At 31.6% G+C, this 20,287-nt stretch overlaps 1 protein-coding gene across 1 annotated transcript in view; it reads left to right on the top strand.

Annotated features, from left to right (window-relative positions):
• LOC107437665 (uncharacterized) overlaps positions 1-20,287 on the top strand; it is an 82,175-nt gene that overhangs the window by 50,441 nt on the left and 11,447 nt on the right. Inside the window, exons 14-23 of the mRNA XM_087160840.1 lie at positions 196-4,287; positions 5,231-5,428; positions 6,499-6,672; positions 7,710-7,808; positions 9,058-9,147; positions 10,412-10,526; positions 12,908-13,026; positions 14,391-14,504; positions 16,263-16,411; positions 18,110-18,278. Of these exons, the coding sequence (XP_087016966.1) occupies positions 196-4,287; positions 5,231-5,428; positions 6,499-6,672; positions 7,710-7,808; positions 9,058-9,147; positions 10,412-10,526; positions 12,908-13,026; positions 14,391-14,504; positions 16,263-16,411; positions 18,110-18,278 (5,319 nt within the window). The remainder of the gene's footprint in view (positions 1-195; positions 4,288-5,230; positions 5,429-6,498; positions 6,673-7,709; positions 7,809-9,057; positions 9,148-10,411; positions 10,527-12,907; positions 13,027-14,390; positions 14,505-16,262; positions 16,412-18,109; positions 18,279-20,287) is intronic.

Raw genomic sequence — 20,287 nt, 5'->3', positions numbered from 1 at the left:
ATTCGCAATCTGCAATGAACTTCTGTTTTTTTTCTGTCTTAATGGCAACTTTGTTCTCATAATTTCATTTGGACACAACTTATAAATAATAGCAAAATTTTAAAAAAATTCTTAAATAAAGCTAAAACTTGTTCGTTTAAATACAGTTGACTCTTTTTCGATTCATATTCATAGTGTTTTTTTTTTCCTTTTTAGTTTTTTGAACTAAAAGCTCGAGGGAAATTCAGCTCCAAAGCAATCATCGAAGCACTTACAGCAGCGCAAGGTGACGTAGGTTTAGCCTACTCTAAGCTCACAAAGTCCTCTTCGAAACCCTTCTTAATGCGTATATGGGGAGCAGGGGAAGGAGCTGAAAATCAAGACGGAGCACTCATACCTATGGGCAAGAGTCCTTTCCAAAGCGAGGAAGACCTATATATGAAACAAAGAAACCAAGAATACGAAGCTCTTAGCGACGACATTTGGTCTGAGGATGAAGATGTGGAGTGGGAAGATGATGCTGAAGAAGATGAAGAACATGAACAAGGTGATTTGGATGATCTCCAGACTTGCCGAGAGGATTTGGCTAATGATATCATAACGCCAGAAAGTGATAAAAGTGATTACGCCGATGCGTTTGGCACAAGCACTTTAGAAAGAGTACCGTCTTTGCCTTCGGAAGAAGAAGTTTTCCCAGTACCAGATGAACAAAAAGAAAAAAGGCGCAGCGGCTTATTAAGTAAACTTGCTGCATTGAGAAAAGATGGTAGTAAAACAACTTCAAAAACAGTTACGGACGATGAAAATCAAGCCAGTGGTGAACAAATCGAACAGGCAAAAACATACGCACCACTAAATATAATAAAGAACACCATATCAGCAATTCGCGATACAGTAAGTGGGCCATTGAAGTCTGAAAAGAAATTGCCCTGCGCAGCTCCAGAGCGTAGAACTATAATCGTAAATAGTCAAATTCCACGAGATGTGAAAGAAGAAAATAAAATTCCAGAAACAACACCTACTATAAATTCCACCGAGGCAATTAGTTTAGAAGTCGATGAACAGATTAACACCGTTCTGAAAAAGGGTAAAAAGAACGTGTCAAAAGCTGAATTTAAACCAGAAATTCAAGAAAACATTTATAAAGACTTAACCCAGTCAGAAGCCAAACAACAGAAACAAAAGCCATTAGAAATAAAGGAAATACAGTCAAGAACTATTGAAACGAGTTTAAATATATTAACTGAAAACTCAAATACAAAAACAAATCATTCCGATAGTAAAATAAATGACAGTATGCCCATTTATGATGATCCACATACAAAAAATGAAAATGTTATCGTAACATCATTTGCGAAAGAAAAAGAACATAGTTCTGAAAAACATAATAAAGAAGGGAAGGTTGCTTTAGAAGTCAAACAAAACTCACATCAGTCAAATAAGAGCATTGAAAAAGGTTTACCTATTAACAAAACACAATCAACTGATGCAATTACTTTAAAAGAAACACAAATACCGTCAACAAATGCTGTCAGTTCCATAGAAACACAGATACCATCAACGAACTCAATCACTTCACACGACACACAATTGCCATCAATTAATGCAGTCACTTCAATATCAACTGAAGAAAAACCTGTGTACGAAGATAAACTAATCAAAGATAGCCCAAGTCATATTCAAATTACGCAAAAAATTGAAAATCCTGAGAGCGCAAGAAAAGGAAACAGTTTAAGCGAAATATCTTCTTCTGAAAAGCAAAACTCTGAGAACGTAGCAATGAACCTAGCTGTTCAAAACTATGATGAACCTTTACCTATCCCTAAAACTGCAACCAAGAATGAAAAAACTACAGCAAATGAAACAAGAAGCAATATTATTTCACCAATTAATCCCAATATGAAAGAAACTAATCCAACTAATAACAAAACGAGTAGTTCTGTAAAAGAAAAGACTTTAACCCAGCAAAATGAGAATGAGATTTTAAATTTATCTATGCCGAAAAAAGTTACTACAATAAAAAATACAAACTTAAATAAAGTTAAACGTATTAATGATTCGGTGGATTCAATGGAAAATTTAACCTCTATAGCCAAAAAGGGAAAAGAAATTGATCAAAATTCTTTAGTTACGTTTGAAAAGAATAATGTTTCTGTGGATAGTAAAGAAAAAACTAATCTCATTATTCCAGACGAGAATGTTGCCTCTAATTTATCAGTCGAAAGTAATGAATGTCCATTCGAATCAAATGATTCAGGTAAATCTGGAAAAATTGAGGACACTTCAGTATCTGCTTCAAACAACTTCCAAACAGGTGGTCATGTGAAAATGACAAATGCTTCAGTCGTTAATAAAATTGTTTCAAAAGCCTTCAGTCAAGAAACAGCTGGCAAAGCTGATATTAATAAGGAAATAGAAGGTTTAAATTACATAGATTCGAACGAAGTAGTTGAAGAAATGGCAACAGTTAAAATTTTTCAGAAAAAGAAATTCCAACCAGCAGAAAAAGCTGAAACTGAAGTTGATATAGTCAATCATGACAGCGAAATTAAAGATTCTGTTACTAACGAAGAATCCAAAGATTTTGAATCAAATAAGAAGTTGATAACTTCAGATAAAGAAAAAACTAAACCGCAAAAGAAACTTCCTGAAATAGTTTCCGAAACTGTTACTACCAAAGTAGAAAAATTAGATGACACACCAAATGGTCAAGATAAATTGGTGAACCAACAAAAATTATTGTTTGAAAAAGTTACAGAATCTTCCAGTAGTATGTTAGTACACCCAGAACATAAAAACTGTGAAAACGCTGAAGAAGAAACTGAATTAACAGACTCAAAAGAAAATGAAGAATTTTCAGTTGTACTTGAAAATAGAGAAACTGATTTAGAAATGCCAAAAGGACACTGTAAAGCTGATGAAAACGCTGCATCATCAGCCGCTGATCAAAAAGCGAATATTAGTGATCGAACTACTGATACAAGATCAAATGAAAATAAAAGTGAAAAATCTACCAATCAAGAAGTACATAATTTAGGAATGGAGAAATTGCCAGATGATGTTATAAACAATTTAAATACTAATGAGCGAGAACATTTATCTCTAAATATACACACCCATGATGAAAATATGAATGGTTTGACAAATCCTCCTTCTACATCCAGTATGGAAATCGAAAAAAATTCAGTATTAAACATAAAAATAACCGAAGATCAGAGTCACGAACATATAAAAGAAACGGTTGTCAATGATGTAAACGTTTTGAAAAATCAAGTTGAGGATATAGCCTCAATCAGAGACTCTTCTATTAATCAGGTAGATGAAAAGATAATCAATTCAACTTCTCAGCAAAACTTTGAAGCAGAATCGTCAACAAAATCTTTAACTGGGGATGCCAAATCTACCAATCAATTTTCTAACAAAACTGAAACAGTAGATTCCAAAATAGAAAGTCTTAGCGAATCTTCGGGTAAAATAAAAGACATTAGAAATTCTCGTGAAAAAATTCCAGCAGTTCCAGATTCTAAAATTTCAAAACAAACATCCCGTACAACTGAATTTCAGCAAAACACCGAAAATTCTAGTAATCAAAACATTCCAGAAAATAAAGCAGTTTCCCCAAATTTAATAATTGATCAAACAAATGATCAGCATTCAGAACCCATTCTAGATACTGCGCAAACTGAGAAAAACATTTCCGAAGACAGAATTATGTCTCCAACTCCTTCAACATCAAAAGTTGGTACAGAAGGTGAATCTTCATCGAGTTTTTCGCCTCCAAAATATCAAAATGATGTAGGTATCAAACAGCAAGAAGAACCAAAAAAGAAGCATGGAATCCTTAAAAAGACACCAAGTACGGAAGGTCCGAATCCAAATAAAGTATCATTTGGCTCCACAGACGTTAAATTCTCTAATGAGGATCCCTCGAAACTCCAATTCTCAAAAATTAAACATAGTTCTTCAAGTGAGAGTTCTTCGAATGAAGGACAAGAAGTCTCTGATACATCAGATCAAGAAGATAACTCCTCCTCAGCAGATTTATCCCCCACTGGAAACAGAAGAAGTAGCATAGATTTCTTAAGAAGCAGGTTTGAAGGATTGATAGAAAATGGTGCTACTGCGGGACCTGTAATTCGTCCCCAAAGCCCTTTCAGAAGGATGTCTTTCAATTCGAGGAAAGCAGCCATTGCATTGGAGAGAACGAAAGAATCCACTACAGATAAACCATGGGTTCAGCCAAGACCAAGAACTGAACCAGCTAAGCCTGTGACAAAAAGAACCTTGAAGCAACAGTTAGAAGTCGAGGTAAGATTTGTATTAATGCCTAAAGTCCTAAATCATCTGAAATTTAAGCTACTAGAGAACATTCTCCGTTGTTTGGGGGAATTTTTTTTCTCAGACAGGTCTGTTGCTTAGTTAATTTTCCCTAAGCACCGTACACTGTTTACCATTGCAGTTACAATTGTTAAAGTTAGTTCAAAGCAAAAGCACTTGTTTTATCCAACCCGTTGAGTTACACAGAAGTTATAAATTGCATTTATTATGTAAAGTGCGAGGGTATTACTTGATTAACACTAGATTGCCCAAGGAAGTCATTTTGACTGCTTCTTAATTTCAATTAGAAAAACAACGATGTATATAATTACACAATTTCTTAAAATTTTGTGATTTTTTATAATTATTTTTATTGTTGATTTTTACTAATAACTTGTTATATAACTGCAAATAAAATCCAAAATATTAAAAATTAATTTTAAACATACTTGTTTATACATTAGTTATTCTTTCACAATGCGGTCACTTTGACTGCTTTAGGGCAATATAAGTATTTCAATCTTTCTAGTGTTACTTCATTCGCTTCAAAAATATATAAATTTGAAATAACAGTCGACATATTTCAAATACTGAAACACAGGCTCTCTTTTCAAGACTTGTAAGACGTGAATGAGAATAAAAAAAAAGTGATTTAAAATATAAAATGTAAAGTTGCCAACGAAAAAGAGAAGATAAAGGCAAAAGCAAAACTAGGAAAACCACAGTAACCGAGAGAGAAATAAGATGAAAAACAGAACAAGAAAAACCACAGTGACCGAGAGGGACAAATCAGGGTAAAGATGCGATCTATCAAACCAAAATAAAAAACAAAAGAATAATATTAAAAAATTAAGAGTTAGAGTTGCAGTTGCTTTCGTTTTTGAAACTGAAATGTTTTTAAAACATCTAAAATATTTTCAATGTCGCATTTCAGAGGAAAGTCAGAAAAATGGTTGCCGACCGGAAATGCAGAACTTACAGAAAGGCGGAAATTGTCGTCCAATTGATGGAGATGAATTTCGAAGAAGAGGAGGCAATTCAAGCAGCAAATGAATGTTCCACATTAGAACTGGCCATCAGTTTTCTTCAACAAGAATGTTTGCTTTGTACGGGATATTTTCCAGTGTCACAGGTATTTCTTTTCAATTTCTTTTAAATTCTGGTATTTCTTTTCAACAGTATTTGATGTTTACATCACATATTTAATTTTCCACTTAAGAATCTTAATTCTGTATGTTTGCTTGTTAAGGTATATTATGCTTTTTTTAATTACATTTTATATAGTTTCGTTGTTAATTGCTTTTAGTAAAATTTAATAATAAAGTAAGAAAACTTAAAAAGGTCTCTGGTTTGATTATAAAACCATGGCGCATATTATACAAAACTGATGAGATTGAAGAAAAAGCTAATACACTTTTGAATAAAAAAAAAGGATTAAAATCACTACGAATATAAAAATGAGTATTTCATACCTGCCAACTCTTCCGGATTTTCCTGAAGATTTTATTTTCATATTTAAAGTGGTAGTAAATATATACTATTTTTTCTTTTATAAATTTAATTTTTAAATTATTTTGATCACCACTATTCTTACAAAAATTAAGCACATATATAAATATGCGTTACTATCATGGATGCAAACTTAAATTTTCTCAAATGCAACGTATGTGTTTGCTTAAAATAGAAGTTTTAATACCACTGGGAAAAATTATAATGGAAAGGATTAAAAGTTGGCAGGTATGGTATTTTAAATCTTTAATGACTAGTCAAAGTGCCTGTTTTTACTTAAATTTTTGACTACATTTCTAAGATGTCTGTTCTTATTACAATTTTTAACAATCTTTTAAGATACAATGAAAAAGAGTAATTCTCTTCATTGAAATGGAAGGAAGTTGAGCCCTTGACCACAACGCTCTATCAGTCATATTAGTCCTTGAAGTTTGATGGTTTTAAGTTAATGTTACATTAAACATATTTCAAGTTCCGATAGTCTATAGTAATCCGATAGTCTTCGTTTAGAATCATTCACATAAAATTACTGAATTTTTACTGCAATTAAATAATTTTAAATGTTGAATGTCAAACGTTTTGAAAAAAATATTGTAAAGAGACAAATAGAATTATTAATCTTCAAGCTGGCCAGTGTTTTAAATGTATTTAGGCGTATCATTGTACTAGTAATTCGCATATTAATTTTTTTAGATCATCTCTATGATTCATTGCTCTCATATGGCGTGTCGTGAATGCATCAGAGCTTACTTCACTGTCCAGATAAGGGACAGAAATATTATGGAACTTTTGTGCCCTTTCTGCAATGAACCTGACTTGACAGACGAAGACATCGCTCAAGATTATTTTAATCACTTAGATATTATGGTAAGTACAGAAACTAGTTCCTTATGCGGCGTTATATTATTTTTTATCAATAGAAGCATTAAAGGTCATTAGCGCTAGTCATTGATTGAAATATTAGTACGTTAAAATAATTTATGCAGTAGCAAAAGTTGCATCATGAAACTTCTCTTTTTAATAAATTTGTCATGGAATGATAATAAATAATAACGCAAAATAATCCTCAAACTGAAATATATGTGTTACTGTGAATAACTGAAATAAGTGGATGTTGACTTCCGATGAATGTTGACAATCACACAGTCGCTTTGGTAAATATCCAATATATATAGAGTCTAGTTAAGTGCCATTGCACAATATACATTTAACCGGTACTCCTTACATTAATATTTTTCCTAATCTATCCTTAGCATATAACAAGCTATCGAATAAATATAATATTAACAAATAAATTAATATCAAGTCGGATATAACAAATATTTCGGACATTCACAGCAAATATTTCGGTGAAAGTCGACATTCTCTTGATTTCGGTCAGTCACGGTGACGTATGCATCGAAATCTAATATCAGAATAATTATAAATTGAGAAAGCACGGAAAATAATAAAGATTAATTAAAATAGCAGAAGAAAAATGATAAAAATAAAATTATTTTTAAAAAATATTTCAAATTTTTTTTTTATGTATCTTAAAAAAAAAAAAAAAAAAAAAAAAAAAAAAAAATACAACGTTGAAATTTCAGAAAACAAAATTAAGGAAAAAAGATATAACCTTTTTATCAGCTCACACGGTTATATCCACAAAAAAGAGTGCTTTCTAATCTTGTATCTATAAATATTGCGTAAATTGACATAAAATTAAACTAATTAAAATTTTAACATTTTTTTGGGGAGGGAAGTAATCTATGGAGGCACCTTCGAGTGCAAAAGGGTCAAGATTGGCATTAGAATTTGATTACTGAAACGAAAGTTATTCTTTTTTTTCCTTCTTTTTGTTTCAATTATTGTTCTTATTCGAATTCTGAGTTCAACCTGTGTATTTAACTTGTTTCTTATTTCAGTTAAAGAAATTAGTGGATGAGGAAATCCACGAGTTATTCCAAAGAAAATTAAGAGATAGAGTTTTAATGAGAGACCCTTCATTCAGGTGGTGTTCAAAGGCAAGTAGAATTCCTCGAATCGTATATATACTACCAAATAAATTTTTCTAAAAAATTCATTAATCATAAATAACCTAAAATCATGAATTTTTTCGTGATTTTAGGTATTTCTAATTGTTTTGCAGATTAGAAAAAAAGAGAAAGAAGCGGAGAAAAGATTTTAAATAATTCTCGAGATAAAAATTTTCATTAAATATATTTTTAGAAAAGTACTTCTCTAATTTCGAATCTAATAATATGGCCTTAACGTTTAAGTTACTTAAATGTAAACACTTTAACTTATCTTGAAAATTTGGTGCAATATATCGGATGTAAATACAACAGTTTTCAATCTTATTTATGTTTGAGTCCGAATGTTTTCTTATCTTATGTTGTTATTACAACTAATTCAAAACATAGATGGCAGCACTATAAGCTTAGGATTTATAAAATTTTTAGATTTCATTTTTAGAACTGCTTTGGAAATGTACTACATGCATTTCATACGTTTTTTTTCTTCTTCGTTTGAATTGTTTAAATTCATTATAGTTCTCTCTTTACAATTAAAACCTCAAACACATCACCTTCGATTTTAAATACATTAACTTAGATTTGTCACGATAATTTTGTTGTTACAAAAATAATAAAATACAATTTTATATCTTAATATTATTATTCGGTTAGAACAAATCACCCAGAAAGGCAGCGAGCTTGGCGTATTATTTTTCCTCTAAATTTTATTTTTATTTTTAAAAAGCAAACAAAGAGATGGGGGGAAACTGCTGGCATTCCTTTTTAAACCATTCAAATTCAATTTATTAAACATCATAAATTTTTTATGCACAGTTTAGCACCTTAAATTTGCAAATTTTGTTACAAGTATATTGCTTTAGTTTAGGCTGAATTTTTGACTGAGATCCGAACAAAATTCTCACGCAAAAGAAGAAAAAAAATGTTCCTTGTGTAATCTCTGTCATGATGCCGTGTACAGGATAAAGCATTAAATTACATGCAAATGTCTTATGGCAAAACAAAAAAATATCTATATATTAATTTAATAAATTATTTTTTTGATAAAATAATATAATTATTTCTTTTATGTAATAATATAATTATTTTTTTATATAATAATATAATTACTTTTTTTATATAATAATATAATTATTTTTTTCATATAATAATATAATTATTTTTTTATATAATAATATAATAATATAATTATATTTTTTATATAATAATATAAATATTAAGTTTTTTTATTTTATTTCAGTGTTCGTCTGGATTTCTAGCAATGCCCAATTTAAGAATGCTTGTGTGTCCAGACTGCAATGCTGTAACATGTGCCTCTTGCAGACGACCGGTAATACAATTATTCTACAAAACGTTCTAATTCTCTTAGGGACGGGCGAGTCATTATTGCATTCGTACAGAATCAGGATCAGGAAGCAAAAAAAATACAAGCAATAGCTTAAACGTTAGGCGCGACTAATTTGATAGACTTATCTTTAACGAAAGTCAAAACTGACAAAAATATTATCAAAGTGTAATTATATAACAGCATGCATGGGAACTAAACACTGAGGGTTCCGCCGGGCACAGTAGGCCCTGGCTCTCGATGGCTGTCGTGCCACTGAGTTTAGTTTAGTTTAGTAATTATATAACATTAATTTGAATGGAGGTGAATTAATAAATCAAATTATAAATACCCCGCCCTCAAATAAGCTCTTGACGAAATAGTTTGGCAACCAGATTTTTCTTTTTTTACCTTGTTTGCCGTAATCCTGGGAGTGCATATATTGTTTTAGTGAAATTACATACATTTGCAGGCTTGTAAGCCTTTGACAAGTAGAAGGACAGATTGAGCAATTCAAAGAAGGACATCACAAAGAATACATCCATGGTTACAGTGGGAATCGAACCCGCTACCCCCACGCTTTGCACAGCAATTGGGGGGTGATACCGCTCGGCCAGGGAGGCCCCAATGCATATACATACCTACCAACTGTTCCTTTTTCTGAGAACGGACTTTCTAAGTGGTAGTAAAACAATTACCGACAAACAATCTTAATCATATAATTATTTACTTGTAATGGTGGTTAAACTCAGTTATAATTATTGTAATTCAAAAAGTTCAATGGAATAACATAAGTTTCGCTACCTCTTTAAATATGAAAATTAAATCTTCTCGGAAAAAAACGGAATAATTAGCATACCTGCCAACTCTTCCGGATTTTCCGGAAGATTTTTTTTTCATATTTAAAGTGGTAGTAATTATACACTATTTTTTCTTTTGTAATCTTAATTTTTAAATGATATTGATCACCACTATTCTTACAAAAATTAAACACATATATTACTATACGTTACTATCATGGTTGTCAACTTAAGTTTTCTCAAATACAACTTATTTTTTTGATTAAAGTTGAAATTTTAATTCCATTTCAATACCACTGGGAAAAATGATAATGTAAGGGATTAAAAGTTGGCAGGTATGAATTAGTAGCTTTATATGACTCGCCCGTCTCGAAGAGGATAATATTGAAGGATGCTGGAACTTCATTGTTGAAATCTATGTTATTAATTATAGAAGTTCATTTAAACAGTGTCTTATCTAATATTTGTAGTGGGAGAAGGAACATCAGGGAATATCTTGTGAAGCATTTGCTGCTCTGAAAGGTTCTGAAGATCTTGAGGCTCAAGCATTAGGCTTAGCAAAGCTCCTTACAGAAGATGGCATAAGTAAGTATCAAAACATATTACCAGGGCCTGATTAAGCGCCTAGGCCCAATAGGCACGGGTCTAGGGCCTACACTTTCTCGGGGCCTCAAAAATTACATTAAGTCCACAATATTACATTTTAAAAAAATACTGAAGGAAATAGTTAATCTCAAAAAAGGCATTTTTTATTTCAAATTTTCTTTATATTGTGATAACCCAAACTCGTGCAAACATTGCACTAATTAATTTCGAAAGTACAGCTGAATTTTAATTGATGCAATTTTTACAATTTTTGCATTTTTAAGCAAATGCAACGAGAATGCATATTCGCAAAGTTTCTTATAAATGATTAGTGTCAACAAGAACTTAACAAATATGTAAAGCTGTAGATGGAAGGCTGCAATCTTTAAAATAATTCAGCTAATCAGTGACTTTAGCAAAAATCACTGATTTCAATTGTTTGTGGTCGCAAAACTATTTTTATTTTCATACAACAGTGTTGTGTTGTTTTATATTTTGCTTTAATAATTACTTGTTTAAACTTTATTTTAGAAAAATAATCCTCAATTGCCTGCTTTCAAAATTTTTTAGAATGTTTCTCTTGAATCATGCAGTTCAATAGATTCTTTTTATAGTTAGGACTACTCTTCAGAAACTTAATTTCAAAATATTTTGTTAGGGGTCCCGCAAATATTTTTTGGGCCTTGGGCCTGAATTTGTCTTGATCGGTCCCTGCATATTACTCATATTTACATATTACTCACATATTACATATTCATCACTATAAAACATATTACTCACTCTATGAAACTTGTTTTAGTACTATTCTACTATAAATATAAAGGAAAACTACAATAATTATACAAATACCGTACGAAAATTATACGATAAATTGCTTTGCAATAACTTCGCTCTCAATATAAACATGTTTTTATTTTTTTTCTCTAAATAAATATCAAAACTCTACGAACAGACCGATGAGAGACCGATTACTAATGAGAAGACCGATTACTATGTTTTTTGTAAAATTTATAGAGTGGTAGACATTTCAAAACCAAAGCTTACAGAATTTTTGGTCATTTTATCAATATTTTAAGAGCTTCTCCCCAAAAGAGCTGTAACAAAGTGACGTTGCATATGATATTTTATATAATTTATGTGTAGTGATGTGAAAAATAAGCTTAAATGAATAAAAAAATAGTACATTAAAGTATTAACTTAGTTACCACTGGAATAAATTTTTACAAAAATCATTGGAAGTTAGCAGCCCTGCACTATATAGGAAGGTAGACAACAGAAATTTAATACTTTCAGACTTTTGGTGGACTTCGCCAGAATGGATAAAGCTTTATGACAAAACATACATAAAAAGTGGCTTTTTATCAAAACATTTGAGTCATTCATCTTCTAATGCTTCTTCATACCCTCCAACTGCTACGGAATTTCCGTAGTTTCAGAAATCTTCTTTTCAGACGGTAGCAAAATTAATGTCTTAATATTTAAAAAAAATTAATTTTAGCGTAACTTGTCCACTATTACTTATAAAAGTGCAGGCCATATGGCTAGATTCTTAAGTTCTGATAAAAGTTTTATGAGAGATCCATTTGCTTTAAAAATTTCTACTTTGGTTCGCTACCACTAGAAAGAATTATTTTCAAAATCCTCATAAGTTGGAGGGTATGCTTCTTGCTCAACAGAAAATCGTACGTTAAAACGTTAACTTTTCTACCCCTAGAAGAAATTTACCTAGAATGTGCAAGAAGTTGGAAGCCCTGCATTTATTGCTAATCAATTTAATGCTTTTTAAGTATCTCATCAAGTTTATTATTATTATGTCGCAAATTTAAGCTACGTATGCCTCTCACTCCCCCCCTCCTTTCCTCATTTCATAAAATTCGATTTAGATGAAGGAGCAGATAGCCCTTCGACCTAGGTCATCACCACCTACATCAGAAAACCTCCACTCGGTTTCTTATTAGTAGTCTACGCAGACTATTTAAAAAGCGAAAAACTTGTGCGCATGAACCCAAATTCTATTTTAAAAGTACTTGAGAGAAATAGTGTAGTGGTTGACAAGTAAATAAAACAAACCAATTCTATTCATAAATTTTTTAAAAAAATTTAGACATATATTTGCTACCACTTTCAAATTTTCAATAGATTTTATATTAAATGATTCTTTCACTAATTGGATTACCTTCATAGTGGTCGGATCAGACTACCTACAAAAAACCGTATGGAGGCTAGGTACTCCTATGTTTAAATCGGTAAAATCGTGTATTGTTAAAACAGAGTAGTATAAAAATGCTTCAATATTTTTCTGCAACCTTTGCTGTATCTCTAGTTAATGCCATTTATGTGTAAAAGCTTATACATGTTAACGATACATTTGAAATTTTCAGGTTGTCCAAGATGTCATTTTCGGTATGCTTTAGCGAAGGGTGGTTGCATGCATTTCCGATGCCTCCAATGCCAACACGATTTTTGCAGCGGATGTTCCAAACCTTTCAAAATGGGACAGGTAAAATACTTGAATCCAATAAAATATTTTTAATTAAATTTTCAAAATAAAAAAAAAAGTACAGTAATTATTTTAAGGACATATTATAACAGTTTAGGAAACAAATGAAAGTACTCTCCGGCAATCACAAAATGAACCACAGAATTAACTAAGAGCAACATAACTGACACCTCAACTCGTGATTCCCAAGTAAAAAATTTGGGAAGAAAACCTTAAAAAAACTGTAGTGGTTTGAACTAACTGATGAACCTGTAGTTTTCGTATAACCTTTACAAAATCTGCTGGTCAGACTCATATAAAAGGAACCTTTACATTGGGAGTAACTATAATAGAGGTTTTTATTAGTCTTTTAACTGCAGATTCAATAAATGTTGTCTTATGCCACTGGTCAATACTAATAAGCCTATCTTATGGCAGAAGGGTACGCTTCTTCTTGTTTTTTCCAGTCGCGCCATAAATGGCCAAGAATTCTGCCACACACAGCTGTCTTACAGGGAGGACACATTCACACACCATCCATCGATCCGCAAATCGTAATTTTAACCTGAAATGGATCATGATCAATCCCCGATCCAGCAGCCTCAGAAGTACTGATTTGTCAGGAGAACTTGGAAAACTTTGTGAACCCGATCATACATCAGACACCATTTTGCACACTGCTTGTGCATTGTTAGTCTACAGTCAGCGGGAATCAATCTCATGACGTCTTGAACATGAGCCCAACCCCCTACCAACCAGGCTATCCCGGCCTTCAATGAAGGTTTTCAAACTTTATGAAAGGTACCATCCGGAAACACAAAGGTTTTCCTTAAAGTTTTATGTTAAGGGTTTAGTAAAGAGTTCTTTAAAATAAATTTTTTTTATTTACTCAGTAACTTTCAATTATTAATGCAGTGTTTAATTTAAAAACAGAAATTATGAAAATTGAAAATACTCTAGCAATTTTTGATGCAATATTTTTACTAAACTAGATTTATAACATAAGCATACCTGTCAACTTTAAGCTTTTGAAAACTGTGTTTTCCTACTGGTAGGGTAAGCCATTGAAATTGAGATTGCATGTTGGTGTTAACGATAACGATATAATTTAACTCATTACCATATAAAATTGAATTATGCTGCTATATTTTACATATTAAAAACAAAAATAGAGGATTAAAATTTATTTTAGAAAAATCGAAGATTTAAATTAAAGCAAATCTTAGTTAATTCATTTAATAAAAATTTAAAACTTCCATCCAATCTGCTCTTATTATCAGAGCAGTAGTAAAATTGTGAATTTCTATCCTTAATTTTCCATAATTGATCGCTCCTGCATATTAGTATTATGTGCTAATCTAATGTTGTAGTTTTTTCCTTATCAGAAATGTGGAGTTTCAGAGTTTTGTGCAAAATTGGGATTACATGCTCATCACCCAAGAAATTGTCTATTCTATTTACGAGATAAAGACCCGGAAGATTTACAAAGGTTACTCCATGTAAGATATATTTTAATTTTAGCACACATGTTATGACTATTTTAAAATCTTATTTCATGGTTACAATATTATCTTGGAATGTAATTAATAAGTTTTTGATAACTATTCTGGTGCTACTCCAAGAAGAACATACTAAACTACTTTCATTCACTACGCCAATCCGATTGTGTTGTGGTCAGGGAACTGACCAATACAGAAAGGTCTCGGGTTCGAGTCCCGGATTATTCCCGGTTGTTTTTTCATTCTCTGTACTATCTGTCCTTACTGTCTGAGTAATGTTTGCTCAATTAATATGGTACCCCTGAAGGACTGATCAACAAATCTACCCTACTCAAACCTGAATGACAAGTATCAATTATTTGGGCATCGGAAAATAAAGCAAAAAAAATTATTCTCTAACATTAGCTGAAAACATTAAAAAGAAAAAACACGCTCTATGCTAGCTGCCATCATGGGTGGGTTCAAAAATTATTGCTCGTGGATTTAGAAATTTCATGATGCAGAAGAAATCTATAAAAAATTGAAATCAACTAGCATTAATTACCTCAATTTTATTTTATTGCTTACCACAAAAAGTGCCTTGCTTTAGGATATTTTAAATTAGATTAATATTAAATTGCAATACTTTTAAAACACTGTTTTTAAAATACGGCCTAGTACGAAATAATCTGTAAGTTAATTCGTATTTTTTTAAATAGTCATATTAGCTTTATTGTTTTCCAATAAATTTTTGACGTGAAAATTTGAATTATTCCTGTAAGTGACCTGTGCTGTCTTGCATAATTATTGTCTTTTCTCCTATGCTTAATTACTAAATCTCGCACCTTAGTTTATTCTTATTATAATAATTCTTCTAGCATAATCACTTCTGTGAAAATTTCCAAAATCTCACTATAATTTAATGATCCTTGTTTATTATTGCCTATGTATAAATTGGCCTACATATAGTTGCATTATAAAATTACATAATGCTAAGAAATGTTGCCATTGCTTTCGAAAAAAATTTATTCATTGGTTATAGCACACCATAGTTTTATGGTAAAAATGTACTATTTAAAAAATACCATGTGGTATATCCAAATGTGGTTTCATCTATGGTAAAATTTTACCATACACTTTTTGCCATATACGTATGGCAAAAACTTGCCACATTTGCCATACACTTAGGAAAAATTTTTTGACATACGTTTTGCCATGTGTTTATGGCAAAAGTATATGGTAAAATGTTACCATAAGCAAAACCTCATAGGGATATCCTATGGTATTTTTTATAGCAAATCAGTGACAAATTTTCCTATGGGTCTATTACCACTACAGTTATAAAATGCAATTCTGTAGTTTAAAATCAAAATTCAATGGCACAGAGAGTATTTTTTAGAAGAAAACTAACAAGTGGCACACTAAACGTCCGAAAAAAATAAATTGCAATTGTTCGCCATCTTTGCTGGTACGTAAGATAATGAGAAGTGACAGAATTCAAATTATATAATTATGCTTTCAAAACAATGTAAAAGCTTTAACAACTTTATCTCGTCAGACAGAAAGTTAATTTTTGCTATTTTTCATAAGCAGCAAGAACGCCGTACTACGTCGCTTCAAGAGTGGAGATTTTGATATTCATTCGCGCTTGGAGCTTAGAATCCACTTATCGTGCACTTAGATGCAAACAGGCTCTCTCCATAGGGATTACGGTTTTTCTTAACTTGCAACAGAGTTTAGTTGTAGTTTTCCTAAAAAATATGAAACACTTTTTTTTAGCTTAGCGATGTGGAATACGATACGGAACCCCCTGAAGGCATGGAGTCAAATAAAACATGCCAAGTCATGGAACAAAAAGAAACTGCAGATGGCATGGTTGATGACTATTGCGGCAAAGAGGTTGAAGCGGGCTATGCTGGTCTATGCAGGTAACTGTACAAAACTGTTCCGTAATTTCCAAACATTTTTGTTCTAGTATGCATTATAAAGTGCTCAGGGTGTATTCTCTGTTTTTTTTTTATCCTGTTTTTTAGTGCTAAAATATCAACATAATAAAAGAAATTGTATTGCTGTATACATACAAAATATGATATTATTTATATTCACTGAATAAAAAAGAAATTATTTCCATTTGCGAAACTCAGCACTCTAATGGATTATCAAAGTTTCATTCACATTCGTTTGAAACAATCTCGTCTCAGAATTTTAAGTTCCTTTTACGCTCTAAGTGTTAGTCCCAGTTTTCTTCGAATTAAAGTTTCTGACTTTCCTGCATTAAAAGACCGATTTTTCCTACGTTATTCACCAGCCACAAAGATTTTGAGGTTTTTGCGAAAAATGATTATCAGCTAATAAAAGCCGACATTTAGTTTTTTTTATAAAATTTTTATTATGACAATAGACTTCGCTAATATATGTTTAAGCGAGGGAAGACTGGAAAAATAAATAAAATTCAGAAGCACCCCTATTGAGACAAGCGTTATTCAAAATCAGAACCAATTTGATTAGCAGAGGAAGTTTGATGGTGTTTCTTAACATCTTCAACTTTTTAATGTTTTTAATTTGGAAAGAAAAAAGGTTTCGAAATTAAAGCCATCTCAGCATTGAGTTTTCAAATATTCATTTGAAAATTTTATACCAATTTTTTTTAGTTTTTTCAAGACGCAAGTCAGCTTATTCTAAAGAACAGTGATTGGCAAATTCTGCTCCAAAACCTCTTTTGCCTGCCCTAAATCTAAATAAAAGCTGCTCTTGAATTGCAGAAGTATCACACGTATCTGACGAGCCACAGTTTATTGACCACTGATACTTATAATACCAAGTACTTGTAATGGTATTACACTGCTGTAGCTTTACAGGGCTTAATTCTATCATGCATAGGCACATGTGGCTCAAATTTCATTTAATACACGTGGATGCACATATGGATCGTTTTGTAAGGCTGTAATTAATGTTACCGAATAACAGGAAGAGAGATATCGCCAATTCTATAATCCCCTGAAAAACTATTACATAGTGTAAGAAGTCCAAACGAAGATGGGGTATACTTTAGGTTAGGTCTGAATAAAGAAACACTATGTAAATAAAGCACACAAAAATAACTTTACGTATTTGTGCTTTATTCTCGTTGTTTTGCTTTATTCATAGTAGCATACAAAGTGTTCCCAAACATTGCTATTAATTTATAACTTTACATAACTTCTCACAAATGAAGCAAAAAAAATACAGATGTTACCAACTTTCTACACTTTTTGTTAAAATTTATTCCAGCTGTAGCTATGTTTATGTTTCATGCATTATTTTTTTAATTCTTTTAAGCTTAATTTCCACTCTACTACTTAAAAGTACTCATGCAACGCTACTTTGTTCCAGTTCATTCGTGGTAAAGCTTTTAAAATGTTCGCAAACTTACCAAAAATTCTGAATGCTTTGATTTTTAAAAGTCTACCACTCTCTAAAATATTTTGCAAAAAGCGTAAAAGTTGGCAGGCCTGCTTACATTTAATCTCAATTTCATTGACTTTATCCTACAACTAATAATACACCTCATTGAAAAGTGTAAAAAGTTGGCAGGTATAAAGACTATTTCACGATAGAAATTACAAATTATTATTTATTAATTATAGACTTCATTACGTTGAATATCTGGGCCAGTTAGTGAATAAGCACATGGTAGATCCTATTCAGATCTTCGAGAAAGATGACTTGGAGCTTGTCCTAAGAAGAGCAAATGTCAGGCTTCCAGCCAGGAAATACAGAGAAACAGATGACCAATACAGGGAAAGACTTGTCCAAGTAAGTAACATCAATACAGTAGAAACGACATAATCAATTAAATATCATAACACACTATGTTAGAGTTAAGAAAGTATATTGGTATTCAAAAGGTTTTCTCATTTTGGAGTTAATAAATTTATTTAACACGTTCACGCCGGGAAAAGTGAAAATACTGGTAGAAGAACTATTTCAATATTAGATAATATTCGGGAGGAGTTAATCTATTCTCAACAATAACAATTCACTGTAATTAGAATTTAAAGATTTTTGTACAAACTAGTAATTTTAACAGTTAGATATTAAATTGTGTAGACGAATGCTTAAAATCTTAAGTTTTATTATTTTTTTTAAATATATCGCTTCAAAAATTCTGCTTGATTTCACTACCGCTGAAACAAATAATTTGTCTATTACGGAGAATCAGTCGTAGTTGAAGTCTATGATGATGTAAAAATTAGCATACTTAATAATACGAAATTTTCCAAGACTTATTAAGTAAATTCAGGTCATTCAGACCTCCCTCAAATATTTTTTATAGTATAAAGGGTTGCCATATTTCTCTATTTTTTACATAAATTTATTCTACGGGTAGCTAAGTTTATGTTTTAATGTTTTATTTTTAACTCTTTTAAACGTATTTTCCTCACCATTATATATAAATTGATTTTAGATTTCATATGATATGCCACTTTGTTCCAGCTCTCTCATGGTAAGGCTTTTATAGTATTGATAAAATTGTCAAAGATTCTGAAAGCTTTGGTTTTCAAATGTCTGCCACTGTATAAAATAATTTACAAAGCGCATAGTAGTTGGCAAGATTGAGTATAGGTCAACTTATCATCGAAGTAGTGGAAACTCTCATGGTTGAGCAACCTCTGCAATTATCTTCCTGGTACTTTTTCATTCAACATAATTCTTTATTTGTTCTTTTGTAATCAGTTTATTGTGGTGAAGCTATTAAAATGTTTCTAAAATTATCAAAAATTCCGAAAGCCATCAATCTGACATGTTTACCAAACTGTAAAATCTCTTGCAATAAGCGTAGTAGTTGGCTGGCATGATCATTAATCTTTTTAACTTCGATGTCATCTCTGAATAAACATTTAAAATCACCACTCTAAAACTAATTTTTTTAACATAATTACTCTTTAAGTAAAAATGTATCGATAGTATTGCTGCGCGGCCCAGGCACCCAATTTTGGATTAATAAAGTAAGTAAAGTAAGTATCGATAGTATTTTCAATAGTAAAAAGAAAGGTAGAACTATTCCTGATATTCTCCTCTATAAGCAGATCATTAAATCCACAAAGAGTGCAAAATATCTAGGAGTCACTATCACCTCTAATTTAAGTTGGAAACAACACATAAATAACATTATTAAAGAAGCGAATGGTGCCTATTGGGCCCTCAACTCTATATTAAACTCGAAGTCATCTTTAGACTTAAAATGCAAGCGCACTGTCTATCTAATGGCAATCAGGCCAATCCTAACTTATGCCTGCCCCGCCATTAACACTCTCTAATTGATCATTTAAAAAATAAACTCTCTATGGCAGAAGGGAAGATTATTAGAAGACTCGTCGGCGCACCTAAATGCTTTAGCAATAATAGCATAAAAAGGGATCTTAAAATTGATGACATCAACGTCTATATAAAAAATTTAAATAAAAATTTCTACGATGAAGCAAAAAACTGTACCACCAGCAATTTTAACTCACTCCTAGATATAGAACCAATTGCCCTCAACACTAAATTTAGCCCCATCACTGCCTTTTTCCTTAGGGATATGTTGCCCTAGCACACTAAATACACTCAGCCACAGTCGACTCACACGAACCCCCTCTCGATTTTTTGGTGCTAAGCACCCCCTCTTCTTCCCATCTCCGTTCCTCCTCATCATCGATTTATTATTACAGATGAATCGGTTAATGCCGCTTCGCGGCAGCTCACCGAGATTTATGTGATTTCTACCATTCTACCATGTATCGATAGCTTATCAAGTACCACCCTTTCTGCAAAATAATTTA

This window comes from Parasteatoda tepidariorum, chromosome 4, assembly GCF_982258835.1.
Source record: "Parasteatoda tepidariorum strain Cologne lab strain chromosome 4, Ptep-v5.0, whole genome shotgun sequence".
In the NCBI taxonomy this organism is placed as follows: Eukaryota; Metazoa; Arthropoda; class Arachnida; order Araneae; family Theridiidae; genus Parasteatoda; species Parasteatoda tepidariorum.
The sequence above is the reverse complement of the archived record's forward strand: the minus strand, read 5'-3'. Positions and strand labels throughout refer to the sequence as shown.